Genomic DNA, 22349 nt, shown 5'->3' with positions numbered 1-22349 from the left:
TGCTGCTTCTTCCCCCAGACGTGGCAGCTCAACTTTTTCCATTTTCCATTTTCTGCAAATCTGCTATTTCACTTGAGCTACCAAGTTCCTGCAACAAAACGGGAGAAAGATTTGCTTATTCTAGTCTGGCCTCATCCATCAGAAGGAGGAGGAGGAGAAGCAGCAGGGAGCTTGCTCCCCCCTGCCCTGCCAGAAAGAACACTGCTGCTCAACTTGCTGCTCAGTTGCCCTGGGACTGAAGAGCCAAAGGGAAGTATAGTCTGGCCTCTGCTGTTGGCCAGAGGACTGAGCTTATTCTGCTGGGTTGAAATAGTTAACTATTTATCTACTATATAATTAAAAACAAAAATTATTGTTAAGCCTAAGCCACTTCAGCTCTTTAGTGCATGCAGAAAGGCAGAATACAAATATTTTAAATAAATAAATAAGAGTTGCATTAACAACTTTTATAATTATATGTTTTAAAACAATATAGGTGCTAGTCTATACTGTGTGTTGTTTAACATATTCATTTGTTTACTTGCATAGGATTCCTGAAGTAAACTTTTCTCAGATGATGTTGTTCCACCACTTTGTGGTATTAGCTTTCTGTATATAGCTTGTACTCTTTCAGGACAGTTTGTACATGTTATTAAAAGTTTCTTCGTTCTCGTTGTGTTAGCATGCTCCTGCCTGCAATATTTACATCGACCAACTTTCTTCCTTCCTTCAGTGGCTTGAATGTCACTATACTGATGGTGCACGCTAGTTTTTTTCTGATTAGGCACTATTATGGCTATTTCAAGCCAAAATCACTAAAAAAAACTAAAAGATCTTATGCAAACACTTCCAACTCTCCCAAGTCGAGAAAAGAAATGAGACACTGCTGTGTGTTCGGTGAACTGAAAGTGGAAAAAAAAATAATCACAGTTTTGGTTTTGCTTTTGCTTTCACTTGCAGTCTGAGATGAAGTAAGAATTTTAGCTTTGGTTTTGGCTTGACCTGCATAGCCAATTAGGTGAATACATAACTTGATTTTTGGTTTGGATTATTATGTGAGTATATTTACCCTCCTGTTTACAAATCAATAAAACATATATGTACTCTCTCTCACGCTTCCTAGGGATAATCACCTGCAAAACATTAATTACGACTTTGAAACTGCCAAGCTTACCTAATATTGTATTGGCACCCATTCCTTGTTACTAATTAATTTTCTGAAACAATGAATTCTTAGAAATGGCAAATTTCCCACAGAAAGATTAAGCACTGGAAAGTTTTCCACCCCACATCTCTGGTTCTGAATAGGGGAAGAAATCAAGGACAAATCAGCAGAGAGATCCTCTGTTATTTTCTGTCCATTTCCCTCTCTCTCCATTGTTCTTGATAGCAAAGGAAGACGGACAAGGTACCAGGAACATGGCTTAACTAGGACACAACTTTATTAAGTAACGTGCCTGAAACTATTGGACAATAATTCACCCACTGCAGGTCATCCTTTCTATTTTAAGTTATTCCACCTGCCCTCCTCTCTGTTAACCTTGTCCCAGCACTGTTGGTGGGCTCCTATGGCTTTCCTATCATAAGAGGGATAAAAGGAGGTTGTTGCTCTGAGTGAAGTTACCTTTCAATCCCATTCTCTACTTTTTAATCTGTTCCCAATCGATGCAGTGTCTTCAAAGGCAGTCACTAGGCATCATCTGTGGCTATGTCCTTGAAACATTAATAATTTGAAGCACTTTTCTATATGTCAAGATACAGGTGGGAAACCACTGAGAGGCTTAAAAAGGTGGTTGCCAAGAAACCAGAAAAGCCATCACTTTCAGTATTTGAAGCCTGAAAGTGTATGAGTGGAATATTTTACTCTCTTCAAAAATACTTAAGAATTACTTTGAATACATATGTTACAAATGATTGTGGCAGATTCATGATCTAATTACATTTTGATCTAATATCATGTTAATGCAATTTTAGATTATAATTAAGTAGATAATGATGACTTTTTTTTAATTGAGGAAGGAATTGAATAATTATTTTTGTATTACATATTTATAATTTTGATATACAACTATAGGTGATAATCCAGTTAGCTACTCCATAGATTAAAAATGACAGCATAAACATAGGACTGTCTAAATATCTTCATCGCACCCCTCGTCTTCCTCGGGTTCAGAGAAAGGAGGGGAGAAAAACAATAAACAGACTTTGAACCATGCTCAGTAGGTTAATAAGTCTAGATTCTGGCAGATAAAAGAGGAACCCCTACTGAGAAAACTAGCCATCAACGTCTCATTTGCACTGAGGAAGGCCTAGTTTGAATACGCCCACTGATCTCTGCCACTGCAATATGTCATGGGAGCAGGTGCAATTTCTCACTTAAATCCAAAACTATTTTGGGATGATTTTCAAGTTGACCTGTTTTTGAAAGTAAAGTATGAAATAAATATCTAATATCTAAGCCACTTTCAGGACTATATTTTCATTGCTTGGTAAAAAATTAATCTACATATATTTGTTAACAAGGGAAGACTGGGAGAGGGGGGCAGTACACTGGTGTACTTGCACCCGCTTTTATTCCTGCTGCACCTAAAATTTAAAACCCAACTGCCTGGCAGTGGCAGCAGCATTTGTAGTCACTTGACTTCATGGATCGTTATAATCTACCTGATCCTTCTTAAACTCTTCATTCCACTGGTGTAAAGGACGTTCTCTTCTTTTTAATGGTCTTGATGTTCCACCAATAAGCTATCCTTTGTTCTGTAACTTTGCTGTTAGCTGTTCCCGGTAATGAAGATCCTATTGCTTAACTCATTCCAATCAAGTTATATTTGTGTTCGTTTCAGTCTTAAACTGAATAATACAGCCCTAGGCCCCTAGCATATTAGTAAAGCTAGTTGGTTGTTTTTTAATGAGAGAAAAATAGGTGTTGTTTTATATGTAATGCTGCACCTCACTGTCTCTACCCATCTTTTCAAAATTCTATAGATGTATCCATGTTTGTCAATAATATGTAAATGAAGTACTCTATATAATTTTTGTTACTGTTAATGGGTAGCTTAAGATATATACACTGAAGTTTGAGACCTGGAATTCAATGATACTGAAGGCTGTTTGGAAATGGTAGTTTTGCAAAAGCTAGAGTTGAACATTTGATCCAAATCTGGGTTCAGATTTTGAACACTCCTGAAGTTGTTCCAGTTTGAATCCATTCTTTTAGTTTCAGGTCTATCTCTGTTTTTCTTTTCATGTTTTGTAGAAAATGGACTTCAAACTTCCTTCATGATAATCATGGCTATCCATAGGCCTGGTGATTTTAGACCTACTGGTATAGTATCATCTAAATTAATTATCCAAGCCTCCCCTTCAAGAAGCTGAAACCTTGCCTGTCCAGAATATGGTGGGCCTGTGCTGCTGTTCATTTGGTCTAGAAGCACCATAATCCAATCTGCTCAGATGGAGTACTGTCATTTGTCATGACTTGATATTATCACAAATTCTTGGGGGCAGGAGGAAGTGGACTGATGGTAGTCCCAGTATCTGTAGGCCAGTCTTTTTATGGGGCTCCAACTGCCCCTTTACCCCATCGTAACCATATCAGAGGTACCTCAGCAGGAATATTCAGTGTCTCTGTCTCTCTTTAATTTCTGTGAGCTCTGTACAGCTCTAAGCTTGAGTGCAGGCTGACTAGGAAGGGATAACTGCACCCAAGACTCAATAATGGCTGGATCTCGGGCATAATCTCAACCCAAGACAAAAATGAAAAAAAGCAAGCTAAGAAAACACAGTCCATAGCTTTCTGCCATCTTGAGGATGACACTCCCATCCCTATTATAATCTTCAGTTCTCCTCCCCTTTGACACCACTTAGGGCTATAACTGATGGGGCAAATCTCCTATTTTTATAGTAGTCTGTATGTGCCAAACTTTTGTTCTGTTACAAATATAGACCAGTTTAGTGAGCCAAACTTCTGCTATGGGTATAGACTGGTTTCCGATCACTTATATCAGTAACAGTGTAACATCTATACCAGGCCTTAGAGCTAAAGGAAAGTCTGCTTTGAACTTAGTCACAGGACCAGCATTTTTGGTCTTCAAACATTTGCTACTAGAGAAAAAAACTTATTTGACCTGAGCAGTTAGCTAAAACTAGAGTTCTGGAGGTTGTTTAGACTACAAGAAGTTGATGACAGTTAAGTATTTTATTGATGCGATCCTGAAAATGTTACAAAATCCTTTCATGGGGTGGAGGAGAGGCTTGGATAACAATCTTCAAATGTCTGAAGGGTAGTGCTATAATAAGTGGTGATAGATTATTCTCTCTGGCCACAGGGAACAGGACAAAGAATGATGGTCTTAAATTGCAGCAAGGAAAATCTAGGTTGGATATTAGGAAGAACTTTCTCATACTGAGGGTAGCTAAGCAGTGGATTGGCTATCTAGGGTGGTAGTGGACTCTCTATCTTTGTAAGTTATTAATAGCAGGTTATCCAAACACTTGTGTTGGATTCTTTAGATGAGGATGGTGCTGCCTTGAGCATGGGGTCAAAGTAGATGACCTCCTGAGATCCCTTGCAGCCATATTTTTATATGGCTTTGTAATTGGCAGAGACCCCTACAGTTTAAGGCATAAAGATACCTTGACTGCTGTTGGTTATATTCAGAATGAAAGGAAAATTTAGTCCAAGCTGTGTAATACAGGGTGCAGACAGAAGTTGTTTGTCATGCAATTAGTCCCTTGAAAGTGCTCTACAGCAATGCCCTAATGGAAGTGCTCAGTTGTGGGACAAATTAACACTCATTTAATGAGGGTTCAGATAAAGGCACAGAGTGGAGTGCTTTCATCAACTTCTATTTGTCTCTGCTCAGGAGCAGGGCTCATCTAATACAGCCTAGACCAGGGATTTCCAACCTTTTTGAATGTGGGGCCAGATCATGAACTTTTTATCACCCTGTGGGCTGGCCAAAGGACTCCCCCCATTAGGAAGCTGCTGGGGGAGGGACAAGGGGTGGGAATGAAAGTAAACAGTGTTTACTTTCATTTCCTGTTGCAGCACCTTGGGCCTCAGAAAACGGCCTGGCGGGCTGCATGGTGGCCCGCAGGCCGTATGTTGGACAAGTCTGGCCTAGACCCACCTCCAGTGCTGTCTTCAGGATGGGAGGGGCAAAGGGAGGGGGAGAGCTTTATCTGGAGTTTGCCCAGTCTGCGCTGAAGGGTGGCTCCAATCCACCTGCCCCACCCTCAAGTGCATGCTGGGCAAACCACAGATGAAGCTCCTTCTCCTCTCCACGCCAATCTTGAAGATAGCACTGGAGGTGGAAGTGGGGTGGGGGGGTGCTAGGGGAGAGACAGGAAAATAGCAAATGTCTGTTGGGTTGTGGGGGACCTTTAACTAATGGTGCTTTCTGTGGTGTGCCAAGAGATACAGCAGGGAGTTTCACATCTGTCAGCACCCTTACATAGTTTCTCTAGGCTTAAAATCACAAAGGCTGGCTTTTCACTTACTACTTTCCTGAATAATCTTCTGTATTCCTAATGGGTCTAGATCCTATGTCAGTTTACATGTCCAAATGGCATTTACCCAGCTGTACAAATGGTGTTTTGGGCACTCATGCACAGTTTGTGATCTTATTCTTGGTACAGTAAGGAAATGTACACATCTGATGGTTACTGAGCATGCTCAGTAGGGCTTTTCTCTGGCTGAGTATACATACAGTGCTGCATGCTTTGCCCATATACAGGTTTCAAAGCTGAGCCTTTGCACTGTATGCAACTTGGTAAGTGTCATTGGGTGTGTAAAATGAAATAGGATCTAGCCCTAAATGCCTGTAATGCTAATCTCTGGCTCAATGGGGGTAAACTTGTGACCTCAGTTTTTTGGCTTATTTGACTTACAGTACTGCTATGGAGGCCCCAGCTGTAGCCCCAATCTGCCAACCATCTACAAAAGACAGTGACAAATGTTCCCCCAGATCCTGATGTACACCCCTTACATACTTATAGGTAGACACCAGGTCACGTCTGAGCTTGTGCTTTTCAAGGTTGAAGAGTCCCATGGCTCTCAGCCTCTTATCATAAGGCCTCTTCTCTTACCCTCTTATCATGCTTGTGGCTGTCCTCTGGACTCTCTCTTAATTTTCTCGACATCCTTCTTGAATTGTGGAGCCCATAATTGAATGCAGTACTCCAGCTGTGGCCTCCCCAAGGCCAAATACAGTTGGAGGATAGCATCCTGAGATTTACTTGAGAAGCACCTATGGATGCAAGCCAGAGTTTTGTCTGCTTTACCAGTTGCCACTTCACATTGGTGGCTTCTGTTTATCTTGTGGTCAATCCTGACCCCTAAGTCTCAGCTGTGGTGCTAGCAAGTGTAGCACTGCCAAGCCTATAAGCATGCTGCAGGTTTTTTTTCTCCCCAAGGTGGAGTACTTTGCATTTTTCGGTATTGAACATCATCAGGTTTATATCTTCCCACTTACTAAGCTTATCCAAGTCAGCCTGGATCAGGTGTGGAAGCTATGCCCTAAATTTTAGTGTCATCAGCAAACTTGGCCAGTGTGCTTCTGACACCAATGTACACATTGTTGATAAAGATGTTGAAGAGAACTGGTCCAAGGACAGAGCCTTGGGGGACACCACTGGTCATGGAGTGCCATAATGATTCACTTCCATCAACTACTACACTCTGTGTCTGACCTTGGAGCCAATTTCCCAGCTACTGGACTGTGGTGTAGCCAACACCACATTTGGCCAATTTTTCCATGAGGAGATCGCAGGACACCAGATCAAAGGCTTTTAAAAAAAAAAAAAGTCCAGATATATGATGTCAATCTCTTCTCCCTTGTCCAGGTGATATATCACCTGGTCATAGAAGGAGATGAGATTGGTCAGGCAAGACCTACCCATGAGAAACCCGTGCTGGCTGCCTCTCAGGCTGTTGCCATCAGCCAGATATCAAGAAGGGTCTCTTTGATAATTTTCTCCAGAATCTTGCCAGGGATTGAGGTCAAGCTGATTGGCCTGTAATTCTCAGGATCTTTCTCCCTTTCTTGAAGATGGCTACCACATTGGCCTTCTTCCAGTCTTCAGGTACTTCACCTGAGCACCACGAGTTTTCAAATATTTTTGCCAATGGTTGGGCTACGACACCTGCCAGCTCCTTGAGTACTCTAGGATGTAATCTGTCAGGACCAGCTGACTTGAAGATGTACAGCCTATCAAGGTGTTCCTTTACAAGGTCTACACCTATGCTGCATATAAATACTCCCTCACCCTGGTTGTCCCGCATCATGCTAGGCAGGATGGTGAAAGATCGACACGAAGTAGCCATGAAGCAGGTTGGCTTTTTCCTGGGTGTCGGTTATCAGTTGTTCCATTTGATTCAGAAGTGGTCCAGTGTTACCTTTGGTTTTTTCCAACTCCCTACATATCTGAAAAAGGACTTTTTACTATCCTTGATATGAGAAGCCAGATGGAGTTCAGTTGCAGTCTTGGCTTTCCTGGTCTGCTCCCTGCAGGCACAGGCCAGTACTGAGTACTCCTCCTTGGTGGTTATTCCAGTCTTCCATCCTTTAAGTCTCTCTTTTTAGTCATAGGAGGTCCTCAAGTTCTCTGAGCCAAGGGCGTTGCTGTGTCCCATCTTCCTTCGAGATGGGATGGACAAGCCTTGTGCTGTCAGGATAGCTCCCTTGAGGAACAATCACTGCACTTGGGCTCCTCTCCTTTTTGAGTCATGGTCCCTTAGGGCCTTGACGACAAGCCTCCTGAGCTTGTCAAGGTCAGCTTTCCTAAAGTTGAGGACTTCTGCATTGCTGACTGACCTGCCAGCTTTGCAATGGATATTAAAGGTGATCAGCTCATAGTCACTATCACCCAGCTTTCCAGTGATTCTTAGGTCACTGACTAGATCATCCCCTTTGGCCAGTACCAGGTCCAGCAATGCTTTACCTCTTGTCAGCCCATAGACTTCTTGAGTCAGGTAGAGCTCATCCGCGCATATAAGGAAGCTTTGCGACCTATCGGATTTGGCTGAGTGCTCTTCCCACGAGATGTCTGGGTAGTTAGTCGCCCATGACAACCGTGAATTCCTGGTGTAGCTCTTGTTTCTGGTTAGGAGGTCTGTAGTAGACTCCTACCATGGTGTCCCCTGTATTGTGTTCCCCCCATATTTTAACCCAGAGGGACTTCAGTCGTCCTCCCTGGGTGCCAATGTCAATTTGCATGGACGTGTAGCTTTCCTTGACATGGAGAGCTACATAGCCACCCCTTTTATCTTCATGATTTCTCCTGTACAGGGTATAGCCATATATACCTCTGGCCTAGTCATAGGTGGAGTCCCACCAGGTCTCTGTTAACCTTATGAGATTGTAGTTTTTCTTATTTAACAGGAGGACCAGTTCCTCTTGTTTGTTCCCCAAGCACCTGGCATTGGTGTACTGACATATAAGTGTCCCCACTGGAAGCCCTAGGCTTCCTTGCATTCCCAGGCAGACACCATTCTAGGGCTGTGGTAGGTGTGGATTCTTTTGGGTGTCCTAACCTGCTGGTTATGCAGTAGTTGCCTAGTGGGCTTGCATTGGTGGTTATCCACCCATCCCCTGGTGGGCTTAGTTTAAAGCCCTGTTGAGCAGATCAGCCAGTCTGGCTGAGAAGAGCCTCCTCCCCAGTGGAGTGAGGTGGAGGTTGTCTCTTCCCAGCAGACCACTGCTTCTCTCACCAAAGAGCGGACTATGATCGTGGAAGCCAAAGCCTTCATGATGACACCAGTGCTGCAGTCTCTGGTTGACTACCTCGATCCTCCTCTCCCTCCTTAGCCTATAGCCCAAAACCAGGAGGATCAAGGAAAACATCCCAACCCCTTTATCCCTGCTCCCAGAGCCCTGTAGCACCTCATGACCCAGCTGGGATGGGCTAAGGGGTCAGGGTGGCTGATTGAGCCCTCAGGAGGAAGTCTCCCACAATGAGCACTGTATGAATGGCCTTAGGGAGAGCAGGGATGGTAGCTGAGGATGCATTGCCTGTAGAAGCTGGCAACTCTGCAGGCTCTACTGGGGCTGCAAGAGGTTCATACCTGTTGTGAAGCTCCAGAGGGTCGGGGACCTTGGTGCGCAGTGGGCCTTGGGGTCACTGATCACCTTGGTCCAAACCCCTGGCTGGACAGTATGGGAGATCCCTGACTCCTCCCTTTTCCTGGAAGGTGACCTTGGTCTACCCTCCACCTCCAGGGGGTGAGGGGCCTGGCAGTAGGAGTCTGTCTCCTGCTCACCATCCCTGATGGCACGCAGTCTCTGGACTACAGCCTGGAGCTCCTCTATCTGGCGCTCCAGAGACTCCAAAGTGGAGCAAATCTCGCAAGGGTAGGTGGCCATGTTCCCAGTCCCACATACCTGGAAACATGCCAGGCAGTCCCTGCAGCCAAGAGCTAGAGGTTCCGTCTGCATGGAGCCCAGAACCATGGGCTCCATCTGGGTGGAGACCTTTGAGGTACCGGGGGGAGGCCGCAGACTCCAAGGGGATCCTTGGGGTGCGGCGTGTGCCCATCTGCATTGTGCCACTTGTAGTCCAGCTACTGATGGGACTACCTTTCCAGGGGCTCACTGGCAGCTCACCCTCCTGCGCAAACTCCCATACTAAACTTGCATGCTGGGCCCAAAAGCATGCCTGTTTGCATGTCTTGTTCACGAGGCTCCAGTCATGTGGCTCTCTGGGGGGATGGGACAGGTAGGATCCGGGGTGAAGCGAGACGCTCCCTGGCCTCTCTCAGCTGCCTCGCACCATGGGCCCCGTTTACCTCCGACTGTGCTGGGGGTCAGCAGATGTGCTCCACAGCTGCTGGGGGGCTTCAGGGTGTGTGGATGTGATGGGCTTGCACTTGTGTATTTAGTACTTGTGTATGCAAGTACTAAATGACTGCTCAGTAACAACTGCATAGTAAGCGTCTTGTGTAGATGTGTCCACTGAGAACACATTATCTCACCTCTCAGCAGCAGTCCTGCTTGCCCTAAAACTTTCCTGAGTCCCAGGCTGGAAGTTGAGTTGCCTTCTACCAACCCCCTTCTGCAATGTTCTGAGTGCTTACCAGGCTTGACAGTCTCAAGTACAGGAAGTTTGCTAGACACTGACATCTAACCCTTCTGTAGCCAACTTCTTGTATCTACTGTTCCTCCTAATTGGCAGACCGCTTCCCAGAAGGGCTCAAGCAGGGTACAGAAGTAGTACAAACATCCACAAGTCAAACAAAAAGTTTGTCTCTACTAATATACTTACAGCTGACCCAGAGGAGTATCCCTAACTAGCCGAATCCAAATGAGATTTGCTTGCTGAAGCTGTACAGCAAAACGCAAGCAACAAGTATGGTTAAAAGGGTGTAGGTTGTAGGTGTGTTTCTCTAAGGACAATAGGCAGACAAAGTTCTTTGGGTAAATGTGATATCTTTTATGTGACCAACTAGATAGTTGGAAAAATTGTTCTTTGCAAGCTTTCAGGTACAAACGCCCACTTCTCCCTCTGCCTGTAGAAGGGTGTTTGTACCTGAAAGCTTGCAAAGAACAATTTTTCCAACTATTTAATTGGTCTAATAAAAAGATATCACATTTACCCAAAATGTGGGTAAACAGATTTCTACAAGGGCTTGAGCAGAGTGGGAACCTATATGTTTGATTCACTTAAAGTGCTCTCAAAATTTTCATCTCTGGGTTGGAGGGTCCCCTCATTTGACTCCTTTTAATAGTACTGGGATTTATCACTTTGGAATTTCACAGTCAGCAAGTTCCTGAAACTGTCATCTTCTGCAAGTCAAACATATATGCTCCAGTGGAAACCTCAAAGCCAGCCTTTGCTGTTTTTTTCAAATACACTGTGGTTTAAAGAGGCAAAGTGTCTATATGCTTTGCTTGTCACTGTCTTTTTGTCTACCTGTGGCTGATTCTAAAGGGGAGTCACTTAATAGACTAGTCTGTCCTTGTCTAGTTCCTGATTTCAAGTAAACCTCTACTTCCTTCTCCCTTTTCTCGATGTCTTCCCTAAACTTTGCAATTACATTTCTAGAACAGAAACTCTTTAGAGATGTTTGCTATGCCTGATCATTTTGCACCTACCTATGCATCTTTAGGAGAAAGCAGTTGTCCATTTGATCTTGAGAAGTATTCCAGGTCATTTTTCTACAGTTTTCTTTTAAACTGTCTCCCAGTGGTTTTTGCCATTACAGGCATGTTTTCTAGACCCCGTTTTCTTCATCCCTTTTGTGGCACAGTTTCTAACTCTCCATTGCAATTTCTTTCATTTCCTTTGTGTCTTTGTACATTAAGAAGTCTCATTAACATGAACTCTGGCATTGATTACACCCCCCATCCAAAATCTTTTATGTTAGTCTCACTGGTTTGTAGAACCTTCTCAACAGCTGAGAAAATAACATGTTGTCGTTTGTGCTAGTATTTTTAAATCCTAAATAGTACTGCATCACTGTGTTGTCTTCTCTTCAGTGGGCATGCTTACATATGTGCTTCAATGTGCAGTAGCCTATTTCACTGTGCATTAAAGCATCACATGAAAAATGTGCAAATGCCCTAATGCATAGTAAAATAGGCTACTGTGCATTAAGGGTCATTAAAAAGGGTGTTACTATGTTTGGGTAGCCCAATGCACATTTATTTAGTAGTTCACATTGTGGATACTAAATTTAATGCGCATTAGGACAAGCGTATTAAGGCATATGTAGATGCGCTCAGTCAGAATATTTTGATCCTGCTTTTATTAGTCCTTTTCTTCACAAGGGATAGGGCTATTACATAGAGGCAATGCAAGTGAAGATAACCTACAGATTAAATGAATGGACAGAGCTAGAATTTTGAAAATGTGTGTACATCATGTGGTGAGGTACGTCATCACATATAAAACAACATATTTTTGTCCATTTAGAAAAAAAAATACTACCTTTTACTAATATGCTAAGGGCATACTGCTATATTATTCAGTTTAAGATTTATTTAACGTAAAAAGTACAAATTTCTCTTCTCCTCACTCTGTTTTGATTTGGTTGAACAAACCAAACTCTTTGCTGACCATTCTGGCTAAAATAGACAACCAGTTTAATCTGGAATTGATTCATTTGAGATTTGATTCGCATCAAAATGGGCGGGGACAGTTGCATGAGATTTAAATGACAATTAACTCAAATTAGTCATTCTGAGGCAGTGTCTATTAGGATACGTCACAGGTGCTTAATGTGGGACAATGGGCTTGTCTATCTGTAAGACCTGGAGTTTGCTGTGAAAGAAAACACACATCTAATTCAAACTGGTTACCTTTTTTTAGTTTCTGTGGATCATCTTTGTACGTTTCAGTTTGCATTTTGTTTCTTGAACGTAAGTGACCAGAACTGTACATAGTGTTGCAATACCAGAGTTTTCTTTAATAGTTTCTTACTTCTATGGTAAATACCTTGCCCAACAAATCCTAGAATTGCCCTTGCCTTTTTCATAGCTTTATTATATTGGTGGCTCATGGTCATCCCATGATTGGTTAGCATATATAGGTCTTTCTCTTTCTCAGACATTTCCAACTAATTAGACGCTAGTTTACAGAATAAATTATTTTGATTACTTCCCAATTACATGTCCATGGACTATGTTCTATTATAGTCCATCCCACTTCTATCACACCAGTCCTCAAGGTCATTGACTTTTCCATAGGTGATATTAGCCCTTCTCTTTGTTGATGATGATGCTTCTCAATTGATGATCCTTGAAGAGCTGCATTTATAACTTCTCTGCAGCTTGACATCTATCCTTCTTTCCTCATAAGCTATAGTTGTCTTTTCTTTTCTTACACATTTACCCAAAGCCTGCATGTGCCTCCTCTCATTTCCAAAGATAATAGCATTGCTGAATTCACAGGAAAAGTTTACTTCTTCATTAAGCTGAATGGTAGGACTTGCTGTTTTTTTGTTATGTGAAAATCAGCTCTTACTGCTGGCATCTGTTTTTTGCTTGAAGCAAGATGACTGGCATTGTGCCTGGGATAAGCCATGTGAAAATCTGGAATCGGTGGAGGAAAGGTGATATAAATGCAAACTACAGGCTCTAGATCACATTCTCAAATGGTATAAATTAGTATGGAGATATTGAGGTGATGCAACAAACATACACTTTTCAAAAGATGGTACTGGATAGTCTATGAGCAACATTTAATATGTTGTAACATTGCAAAATGAAGCAGCTAAAATTGATACCATGGTTACAAATAGTAATTATATTGTCAGAGAGAAGAAAATCTGAGCATTTTATGGGTAAAGAAGTCAGTAACTGGATAGTATTTAAAATGAAAAATTATACACTTCTAAAGTTGTTTACAGTTTTTGCTGAGACCAACATTAACGCACAATGGAGGAGAGAATCCTTCTTGTCCTCAGTTTGCTTTTGAATCCTTCTTGAGTCCAGTTCATGGGAAGGAGGAAAGTTTATTTACTTTTTATGGGCAGAAGAGTAGAGACACTGTAAACTGTGGTTCTTTTACTTGTAGCAATAGCTCATAACCTTTGCTTCTGCATCCTGCAGAACAATAATGATTGCATGCAATATGCAGAAATTTGATCAAGGACAATTTACCAACATATATAGTTCAGTCATTTTCTGTTGCTTCTCTGAATTGTTTTCATATCTATGTAATATTAAAGTAGGTTGCAAGAGTTTATAGGATAATATTAATGGTATAAAAATATTATTACATTCCTTCATAAGTGTGTAGGCAGCCATTGGTGCCTACCCTGTAAATGTTTGTATGGCAGTAAATCACCTTATGATCTTGTAATGCTTCATTATGTTGTAAAAAAGATGAGCATAAATGCTACTGCATTGAGAAGTGTGCTCATGTTTCATTTTAGGTCAGGAAGAATTGTTTTCCTGATCACCTCTCATTGCTGAATCATTCTGTCAGTTCTCCAGAATGGTCTCTCATCTCTTTGTGTATGTGAATATATCACATCCATCCACCACAGGTCTAGTGGTTTAAATTGGTTGGAAGTGAAATCATAAATGATTCTGGAAGAACTTTATAAATGGCAGCTTTCAGTAATCATAGCCTTAACTGAAATTACTTCCTTATTTCCATTATCAGTGTTAAAAAGATACTGTCAACCTGTTAGGCCTTTCAATTTATCTTTGTTAGAGACTAAAATGTATGCCATGCCCCCCAAATTTTTTACATTAGAGGAAATAATTTTCGGTATCAGAAGGACAAATACACATATGTGAATATATTTTAAAAGGTTTAGTATAATTTAAAAAATAGTAGGGGTGTGCGAAGTGGGCAGTATTCTATTTGGATTTGGCCCAATTCGGGGGACAGATTCAGTTCGCTGCTTCGTATCACTGTCCCAATTTGATTTTGCCGAATCTGAAGATTCAATTCTGATTTGGAGAATCAGCGATTCAGCCATAGACACAGTTTTATATGTTTTTTTTCTACGTATATTGAGGTACCAGGTGCAATTCATGAATGCTGAGATGGTGGAAGGAGTGTCCCACAGGAGTGGGGGGGGGCAGGTTTCCCCGTGTGCTTGGCGGCAGACTCAGAAGTGGACCGGAAATACTTCTGGTCCACTTCTGGGTCTGCTGCCAGGTGTGTGGGGAACCCTCCCCCCCCCACATCCTTTCTGGCTTGGTGAGGCACCAGTCACCAAGTTGGGGAATGGGGGGTCCCCTGAACACTCCACGGTGGACCCAGAAGTAGACTGCAAGTACTTCTGGTCCACTTTTGGGTCCACTACTGAGAGCACAGTGGACAACCCCCTCCCCCCCCCCCACTTCTGTGCATCACTCCATCAGGCCCACCTTCTCAGCATTCATGAGCTACACCTGGTACCTCGAGGTGTGTAGAAAAAAACATATAAAGCTGTATCTATGACCAAATCATTGAATCTCTCCAAATTGAATTGGAGGCTTCTGATTAATGGATCTTCTGATTCGATTCAGATTTGGAGATTTGGCCACTGAATCAGGCTGAATCTCCTCTGAATTGAATCAGTGACTGAAGCTTCACACAGCCCTAAAAATATCCTTCACAACTCTCATTAGTCACTGCTGAAGATATAAATATTCTTTTAAAACATATATGTAAAAGGGGTACTTAGAAATTGAAATATAGCTAAAGAATGCCAAGGGAAGAGAGAGTATTTCAAGATATCTTTATTTTCTCCAATTCTGCCCATCTTGTTTTCTGGTATATTTTAGAACCGTCTTAAGCCTGCTGTATTGAAGGAATTGCCAGTGGTTCTTACAGCAGCCTAGCATCTCCTAATATGGCTTAGATTTGTCTCTTTTCAAAAGCAATGTCCTCTGCATCATCTTTAGGGAAAAGACCAGCCACTTCGGTAACTCTCTGCCACTCATTGATTCACATAAGATTTTTCTTGCCAGGTTATGCTATTTTAATGATGCATTATGGCTATGTGAAGCTTTGGTTCCTGATTCTATTTGGCAGAGATTTAGCCTGATCCAGTGGCCAAATCTCTGAATCTGAATTGAATCAGGAGACCCTTTAATCTCTCCAAATAGAATTGGAACTTTCTGAATTGATTCTTAGAGTTTCACAAAGATTTGGCGATTTCACATACAGACACAGCTTTAAATGTTTTTTCTACATACCTCTAGGTAGCAGGGGGTTTGTGAATGCTGCGATGCTGGGGCACATGGAGTATCCCACAGAAGGATGGGGGGCTCCCTAGCATGCTCGGCAGCAGACCTGGAAGTGGACCAAGAGCACTTTCGGTCCATTTCTGGGTCTACCAGAGAGCATGCAGGGGGTCCCCCTGGTGTCCCTCTGCCTCAGTGACTGGTGCCTCCTGGGTCTGGGGGGGGCACCTATGGTCCCCCCACAGTTGATCACTGAGCCAGGGCACACAGGAGGACACCTGGTGTGCTCCCTGGCAGACCCTGAAGTGGGTTTGCCACTGAGCATGCAGCCGCCCCCGTTTCCCCCCACTCCTGTGGGATGCTTCATCCATCCCACCATTGCAGCATTTACAAGCTGTGCCTGGTACCTTGAGGCATGTAAAAAAACATTTAAAGCTGTGTCTATCTCTGAATTGCTGATTCTCTGAATCAGCATTGAATCTTCAGATTCTGATTCAGCTGAATTGAATCAGGGACACTGCTCTAAATCAATTAATTGAATCGCTGTCCCTGATTTGAGCCAAATCTGAATGGAATGGAGCCATTTCAGAGATCCCTATGATGCATCATAATTGGAAAGTAATAGAAAGTGCTAATGACAGGAAGTATCCCAGGATCTGGCCAATGATGTGTAATAAAGCAATTAAAAATCATAATAAAAGGAATTGCTTCCTGAAAAGTAAAGTAGCAGTATTCATGGAAGGTAACTTTTTGTCACTTTTAGAGTTCTTACATGAATGGCTGTATATCAGAAATGTTAAATGGAAGTTGGCCGAAGAGGAATTACTGCAAGTGTATAGTAATACTGTTAAGGTAACTGAGTAGAACCTGGCTTAATTTAGAAATCATTTGCTTCTGGTTGAAGTTGCAGTTTATATTCCAAGGTAGAGAGGCTTCTTGGAATACATCCTAATAGGGGCCAAATTCATCCTAATAGCATGCCACCCATTTGGATCAATAGAGTTACTTTGGGATTGAATTTGCCACCAACAGCACTATGTTTAGAAAATGTGCAAAGGAATGTATCTGTATTTTTAGGAAGAGGGACTGAATGCTTAATGGGTCTTTTCAGCCCTTTATAACTTGATTATTTTATGGTTCCAGACTCTAGGAACTGGCTGTGAAATGATAATATTTATAGTTTATCAGTTGTACACATTCTTCTCCTGAGAGATGACATGTTGTCTATGTAATGCTGTTCTTAGTGGAGTGTTCTTTTCAGCATTAATCTGGGAGCAGCTGCTTTATTACCACTCCACTGTGCGCTGATATAAAATATATGCATTATAATCTATAGTCAAGTTACTGTTTTGTTAATGAATTATTTAAAATTACTGAAAGGCACACTATATATCTTTGATGGTTTCAAAGGTCTGTAGGAATTAAAGAAATCCAGATGCATGTTTATTTTGTTTGGTATCAAAACACATTTTTACTGTCATAATACTGGCTTGTTTTCAAAGCATGCCATTTTTCTAGGCTGCTAGCAGGGAACAATGCAAGCAATGCAGTGAGCATGCAATTGCTGGAAAACAAACACAAAAATCTTTAAGCTAGCAATTTTTTTTTACTTGAATATGGATCAAGATTTGTAAGATCACACAAAATAGCTTTTTTTGTGCTATAGAGGTATTTAAATAGCTTGCTGCTTCTGAATTGTTTATGATTTCTTCCTGGTAATTTTCCTTTGGATCACATTGTGATGCTGTTTCTGAATAGCAATTTTGGTTGTTGAGAAGTGGTCATGCAGGCAAAATTTGATAACCTGGATATGTCACTTCATCTACTGTTTCTCGTTTGTTAATGGAAAATTGGTTGCATAATATCTCATTTTTCTTAAGCTGGCCAGGAGTGAAAACAAAATCCATAATGGCAGCGCTAGGATTTATAGTAACGCAAGTGAGGGGTTGAAGGATGTGGCTTGCTCTGTTTGGATGATGCAGGATTGCTTTAAGCAGTAAGCTTACTGTTTTCAGATGGCTTTAGCAGCATCAGTGATATAGCTGTGTCAGCCTCCTTGAATACTGCATGTCTGTAATAGCACAGAGGAAACTAATATTTAAGATCTGATATCTTGATGGCAATGAGTTCAGCAGTTATTGATGGATTGAACAGCTGTTGATGCTTTCTTCACTAATACAGAAGATGCTCGGAGGTAGATGGTTGTGTGAGATACTTTTATAAGACAGGAAATGCAATATTTGGGGGTTTCTGGAAATAGGAAGGTCATGCAGCTTGGAACCAGTGAGCCATTCCAGTCTCTAAGTCATCAGGTATGATCTTATGGTTTGTACTTAATATTTCTGACATAGGGTTTGTTTTTTAGTTGTAGGTCATTTAAAATGTATTTGCACAGTTGTTCCTCATTGGAATTGCTACAGGATTTATAGGACAGGCTGTGTACCTAATACATAAGCAGATCAATATATGTCGCAGGAATTTAGTGTTCACTTAATTGCAAGTTGAATAGTATGAGTATTTATATTTTTAAATATATTTTGGTAAGTATATAATTGTTTCCAGTTCAGTCATGGAAAAAGGGGTTATACATCTGCTATGAAGTAAAGTAAGAAAGAATCAAAAGAACTGTATTGCATTTCATGCTGTATTATTTTCAGACAGCACACTTAATACTTGTGTGTTAGTTCTTATGATGTAGCACTCTTATGAAAGCACATTATAAATTAGTTGTTTGCCTATAATGGCAGATTATTTAAAGTAATGTCTCACATTGTGTAATGGGACTGGGTTATTCTGCAGGAATAGTTCTTTGCTGTATTTTGCATTAGTAGATTTTTTTTGCTCTATTTCAAGCCACTTTTAAAAATGAAGCTTATTGAGCATAACACAAAAAGTTTGGCAGGTTACCTCTCCTCTTTTAATTATTACCATTGATGACATGCTGATGCCCATGGAAAAGAAAGAGAATAAAAAGAAAAAAAAGATTAAAAAATTAAATATTGTTTTTTCCAGAATCTAATTCATGCTAATGTAATATGCTTTCCTTTTTTATTTTTAAGAATGATCAACCTTTTTGAAATGCTCTCACTATGTGAACTGTTAATGTACGTTCATAATATAAATGTAGAAATTATGACAAGCTATATAAAGGCAAGGACCTGAGATACTATTTTGTACATATGAAGTCTAATGTGGCAGTGGCTATAGTAGCCTACTTTTATGTGCTGGTCACAAAATAAAATTGAAAATACCATAATCACTTTAGTTGTTTTCTTTCCAAAATGCATTCTGCATACAGTTTAAGGCAATTATAAATAAAATGATAGGAGATGCTGATTTTTCACAGTGATATTTAGCTCCATTTTAGCAGATTTCTAGCTTTTTTGGAGAACATTTCCATGGCAACATATTAGCTTATATGTTTTAAAAGCTCAACTCAAGGTTGAAAGTAATGTTCAGTGTTTCTTGTCACCTGTTTTACCTTCCTCACACAACAATTTCATGCATAACTGGAGCCTAATTTGATGCAGACAGTAGGTATTTCCTGACCCCAAAGCATAGTCTTAAATATTCAAGGATTAAAAATATGCTTCTATGTTTTCATCTAAAAATATAAACAGATGTAAAGCACAAGGGATTTTCATTATTCCCTTGATCTGGATTGTGTACTTTGAACCGTATTCCAGTATTCAGTATAGTTTAGTGGCAACTGGAAAGGTATGCTGGAGAACAGAGAAGAGTTATAAAACTCCAGCATGTGCAAGACACTGATTCAGTACCTGCCACTTCATTTTTAATTAAAAACATATTTTTAAACAATATTCTACTTACTGATACTGGCTATAATTTATAGGTTTCCCAGTCTACTTATCCAGCTTATGTTCTTATTAATAATAGGGAAAGATTGCCATACTCTTAAGCTTGATTAGTTTTGGAATGGTTTAACTATACTTTTCAGTTACACGACCTGTTTAATCTGTCAGAATTTATTTTCAGTATTTTAATGTATTAGTCACAATGAGTACATTCTGTTTCCTGGCATTATTATGAAATTCCTAAAAGTTTTGGTTTCATGGTGTTCTCATGCTGCAGTGCATTCATGACTTTCTCCATAAAACCAAACCATCCAACTATTTTGTTTTTATGTACAACTTAAAACCTATACATATAGGTTTATATAATATACTAGATATAATTCTGAACCTATATAATAAATATAATGTATTTAATACATATTAAAACCTGTGTGTGTGTGTGTATCTATAATTATACACATCTATCTATCTATCTATCTATCTAAGTTTGAACATGATCCTGGAGCCTACTTTGCTTATGCAAAAACTTTCTTAGACCTGAACAGGAGTTTTGCCTGTGTAAGAATTGTGTCTGCTATATAATATGAGATCAGTACTGTATCCTCTTTAAAAATAAAAAAAATCAATTTCTTTTGCAGGGAACCTTACCATGTATTTTTACAGAGTTTAATCCAATGGAGACCTGACCTTGTTGGGCCTTATTTTCAGCATTACTCCCATAAATCCTAATACTCAAATATTAACAAATTAATGGCAGGAATTTCAGGGAAGTAAATATTCAGTCAAATCTATGGGTAAAGTAAACTGGTATGTTGTAATTGCCTGATCTAGAATTTGTCCAGGATATTAGACTTGACGCATCTCCTCTTTGAAAGTGTCCATGGAATGGGTTCCTTGGAAAGGTTGTCACTGGAATCCCTGGGAGACTTTAAAACAATGGTGTGCTTGGGGGCAGAGACATTTTTGGAGATGATATTCCTCTGATCCCAATAGTCCCACTGTAGGGCTGCCCCCAGCTCAAATTTGTGGTTTGGGCAGAGGGTGGCTGTGTCTGGGATCCAGAGTTGCTCCCAGCTTTGATCTGGTTCCATATCCAGGGCTATCAGGTGATTGTCTACTCTGGGAAGCCCTGGGTCTTGTTGGCTGATTGTTGCCCTAAGAGAGCCCTGGATCCAACAGTGTAACACATGCGATTTAGGGAGCCGTATAGATGACCCACACTGATGTTCCACACATTTTGTGGAATATCTTTGTGGCTGGTTTGCCACAATTTATGGTGTCATAAATTGACTTCACGTGTAGCACTGTTACCATTCATAGCCCAATTAACACCCTAATTGTACCATACCAATGAAAGTTTTGAAGTGGAAGTTTGGACAGATTTGTTGGGAATATTTAGGCAGAGATGATCCTGCCTTGATCAGGGAGTTGTAGCCATTTTTTCCCCAGTTGTAGCCAGTTGCAGCCATTTTGAAAGCAGTTTCTGTGCACTGAATTTCTGTTGTGTTACAGATTTGAAATGATTTCCAATCACTTCTACCAATTTATGTGTAATTACTGTCCCTAGCCCTAGAGGCTAACTATTTCCCAGTTTTTCATTCTTCAGGATTCTTGGATGAATCTAGTATCTGATTATAATGCTATTTTTAATTAACTTCTTCTACCAGCTCTAATTTCCTTCAGTATTTCTTCCACTTTATCAGAGAAGTGTTTCCTTCTGTGGCAACTGAGCCTTTAAGTCCTTTGCAAATGCTGAAGCAGAGAAATAATTTATAACTTTTATCACTGTCTACACCATTATGTGTAAATAAATTAACCTTGCAATCTCTTACTGGGATTTTGCTTCCCTTACTGTCCTTTCCTTATGCGCACACAAATTTCCTGTCACTAATTCTGTCATCTTCCTATCTTTGACTTCTTCTATTATATGTACTTATGTGTAGGGGTCTACTTAAATTGTGGTTGGACTACCAATATTCATGGGTTGGTTATGGCATAAATAGTAAATTCTTCAGTCATTTCACAGATGTGTGCTCCAGCAGCCCTGCCTCTTGGTGCTGATTGGCAGAGGCCTGGGCTGCGGGGATGAGGGGCAGTCACTGTCTTGATTGCTGGCTGTCCTTCATGTAGTCCTGCCTCTCAGTGCTCATTGGTGGAGAGACCCGGGGACTGGGGAAGGAGGGACAAGAGGGCAGCAGCCATTTTTTCTGCTGGCCTCCATGCTGCCCCACCAGCTGGTGTCATCCCCTCCTGGGTGGGCTGTAAGGCAGAACTACAGTGGCAGGAAGGACCACTGGCTCCCACTGGGGAGCCAACATTTTAAGTTTTCATTGTTAATTTTTGTAGACAATCTTGGATTTTGTGGTTTCTGTAAAATCTGCAAAACTGTGATTTTTAAGTAGACCTATGGTCTGTTCTCTAATTGACTTGTACAAGTAACGCTTTGCAGCACAGATTTGGAAGGAGAATAGACCTACTAAAACTCATCCGACTTCTGTGAGGGGATGCAGTACTGAATCCAATAAGGCTTCAGTATCCAATAACCCAGTCCCAGCAAGCTAAATTCAAACCCTGCTCCTGGCTTTTGGCATCTAGGCTTGTAGTTCTCAACCTTTTCAGAGTCTGAGCACATGTCCACCAATTTTTGAAAGTGGTAGCAGCCTCAGTTGAGAACCGTTGTTGGTGCTGCCTCAGCTTCCCTCAATGCTTCACAACTGCGTTTTGCTGTCTCCAGATAAAACTGCCCTATGTTTTTTGCTGTACAACCAGTCTGAGAGAGGCAGTGGTACCTGCCATCTTCTGCCACTGCATTATGGTCCTGATCAGCCTAAAGCTAGCTGGAGCTGCCTCATGCTGTGTAGCTCTTCCCAGTGCAGCCCCTCCTGTGCTGCTCCTGGGATCAGAGGTGCACTGATGGATCTGTCCTATG

At 41.2% G+C, this 22349-nt stretch overlaps 1 protein-coding gene and 1 long non-coding RNA gene across 5 annotated transcripts in view; one reads left to right on the top strand and one right to left on the bottom strand.

The window, feature by feature from the left end:
• The window catches only part of SLC4A10 (solute carrier family 4 member 10), a 337292-nt gene that overhangs the window by 69141 nt on the left and 245802 nt on the right, over positions 1 to 22349 (top strand). For 3 of the 4 annotated variants that reach the window (XM_019554512.1, XM_019554511.1, XM_019554514.1), the window contains exon 1: positions 17573 to 17917. The exons of the other annotated variant lie outside the window; for it this stretch is intronic. In XM_019554512.1, the coding sequence (XP_019410057.1) occupies positions 17837 to 17917 (81 nt within the window). In that variant the 5' untranslated portion in view covers positions 17573 to 17836. Of the gene's footprint in view, positions 1 to 17572; positions 17918 to 22349 lie in introns of those variants that run through there. 4 annotated transcript variants of the gene reach the window in all.
• Positions 1104 to 20989, bottom strand: LOC109323098. Its single transcript, XR_002104540.1, has 3 exons — positions 20979 to 20989; positions 14069 to 14071; positions 1104 to 1271 (listed from the first exon to the last, which is right to left on the bottom strand). It is a non-coding gene; the product is annotated as an uncharacterized LOC109323098 (long non-coding RNA).

This window comes from Crocodylus porosus, unplaced genomic scaffold (assembly GCF_001723895.1).
Source record: "Crocodylus porosus isolate Cpor-Errol unplaced genomic scaffold, CroPor_comp1, whole genome shotgun sequence".
Lineage (NCBI taxonomy): Eukaryota > Metazoa > Chordata > Crocodylia > Crocodylidae > Crocodylus > Crocodylus porosus.
This window is presented reverse-complemented; position numbering and strand designations above follow the sequence as displayed.